A 2,505-nucleotide genomic window follows, 5' to 3' on the forward strand; every position below is an offset into this window, starting at 1 on the left:
TTTCTTCTTCTTTTGTGCCTTCACATATTAGCTATATAGTTTTCATGGTCAATACATATCCCAAGGAAAGAGTTTTAATTCATTTACATATACTAGGTAAGAAGTAAGGTAGTCTTCAGGGTTACCTTAGGTACCCTGAGTTTCAACCAAGAGAAGAGAATTTACTTTGTTTTGTGTACACTATAACACCGGTTTGTGATTTTGACTATAGCTGGGGTATCTGGTAAAATACCACCACAACAAGAAAGACCACCAATGTAATTATACAAGGGCCAGTTTAAGAATTAACATTAGAATGCCTAGGCACTGTTCTTAATTCTTCACAAGTGGAAAATGCAGCATTTGGGCTGAAAGATCTCAGGACATTACAGAATAATACTTGCAAAAGGGTATTAATCAAGAATAAGGGGTAAAAATCTAACTCATGCACTCTTAAGGGTAAATTCTACAATTTTCTCTAAACGAAAGGAAAGGAAAACAGGGAATGTGCCCTCCTTTATTCATCTCTTTAGTTTTATGCCATTATTTTAGAATTATGTTCCCCTTTTGAGTTAACATCTAAAGAGAAAAAAGTAATGACACAAATCTTATAGTGCTTAAGATTTTCAATGGAAAAATGATAAAAGTCTAATAATGGTACGCCACTGAGGTCTAATAGCATTGTTCTGCAGGATGTGAGTTTTATTTTCTCTGCAGGACAAAGTCCTACAATCTGCCAGCACTGAAGAAGCTTCTTTCCTTTTTAACCAACTAGTGCTGATATATATCGATGTTATTTTCAGTTCAGGAAGCTAATGCAGCTAAAACACCTGCAGATACAAATGTCTCCAACCAATCACCAATCCATGGCCAAGCCAGGGACCATAAGTGGTGGCTCCGGGTGTCTATCTACGCAATCTTTGTCTACTGCGGCGAGTCAGTAGCGACCCTACTAGGAAGATTGTACTACGACAAAGGCGGAAACAGCAAGTGGATGGCAACACTAGTACAAATTGCAGGCTTCCCAATGCTCCTTCCCTACTATTGCACTGCCCCAACACCGAAGAGACCTTTCACAAACAGCATTATCCGCTCGAAACCGACAAGATCCGCCTTAACCATCTTATCAGTTTACATCTCTCTTGGCCTCCTAAATGGAGCAGTATGCCTTTTTCACTCCATTGGGCTGTACCACCTTCCTGTTTCCACTTACTCCCTCATTTGTGCATCCCAGTTGTCATTCAGTGCCTTGTTCTCATTCTTTCTCAACTCACAGAAATTCACTCCTTACATTGTCAATTCCCTAGCGCTTCTCACAATATCCTCTATACTTCTACTTTTCCAAGCAGATTTTGCAGACCCATCTGAACAAGTACCCGGAAGGAAATACGTAGTCGGGTTCATTTGCACCATTTGTGCCTCGGCCGGGTATGGCTTGGTGCTCTCCTTGACACAGTTTGCAATGGAGAAAATTGTGAAGAAGGAAGCTTTTTCAGCAATCATGGACATGACCTTGTATCAGTCAATGGTGGCGACATTTTGTGCTCTTGTGGGGCTATTCACAAGTGGAGATTGGAAGGTTTTGAGGAAAGAAATGACGGGTTTTCGACTAGGGAAGTTTTCATATGTCATGACCTTAACATGGACAGCTATTTCATGGCAACTTTGCAATATTGGAGCTGTGGGGCTCATTCTTGAGGTGTCCTCACTCTTCTCCAATGTCATCAGTGTTTTGAGTTTGCCTGTTGTTCCTGTTTTGGCTGTGATCTTCTTCCATGACAAAATAGATGGAATTAAAGTGATTGCCATGGTTTTGGCTACCTGGGGACTCATGTCATATGTTTATCAGCACTATATTGATAGCAGAAATTCCAAGAAGGAGAACAAAAGAATTAACGATACTCGAGAAACAGCTTCCTTAGAGGCAGAAAATTCTGTAGTTAAACTTTGAGACTTTCTTTTGTTTTATATAACTAATAATTTGGTAATTTACTATTTTGATAATATCAAATAGGTACCACGTAATTCATAGTAATATGTCCTTCAATTATCTTTACTCTTTAGAACCTTCTTTGAGATTAAAAAAAAAAAAAAAGTCATTTCTACCATTCAATACGTTAAAGGCAAAAAAATATGTAGGTTGTAATCACTAATAAACCATGACTATATGCATTTGTATCATTTTGACTATGATATTCACTTTTAGTGTTTAGCTATCCTGACTTTTTAAAATAAATAGTTGTAACATTTCATTAGTGAACTCTATTTTGTGATGAAATATAATACGAGGATAACATGTGAGTGTTTTAAGAAAAATTGCAAAAAGAATATTTGAAAGAAAGTTCTCTGAATTTGAAAGCCATGTGTGACATAAAAACTTGTTTGAGCCACCCAGTCTAGATCTGGTTCTTTTTTATTTTAAAAATACATATATTTTTTCAAATATGCTTCTTCTGTTTTACCATTTTATTCTTCTTAAAGCCCTTATGTGTCATATTTGTGCTAATCGACAGTTGATAATCATAA

General features: G+C 37.0%; 1 protein-coding gene across 1 annotated transcript; it reads left to right on the forward strand.

The window, feature by feature from the left end:
* Nucleotides 1-769: 769 nt before the first annotated feature.
* LOC112093297 (probable purine permease 10) lies at nt 770-1,930 on the forward strand. Its single transcript, XM_024171429.1, has one exon. The coding sequence runs from the start codon at nt 770-772 to the stop codon at nt 1,928-1,930; it is 1,161 nt and encodes a 386-aa protein (XP_024027197.1).
* Nucleotides 1,931-2,505: the final 575 nt, after the last annotated feature.

The sequence above is a fragment of the Morus notabilis genome, unplaced genomic scaffold, assembly GCF_000414095.1.
Source record: "Morus notabilis unplaced genomic scaffold, ASM41409v2 Scaffold10030, whole genome shotgun sequence".
In the NCBI taxonomy this organism is placed as follows: domain Eukaryota; kingdom Viridiplantae; phylum Streptophyta; class Magnoliopsida; order Rosales; family Moraceae; genus Morus; species Morus notabilis.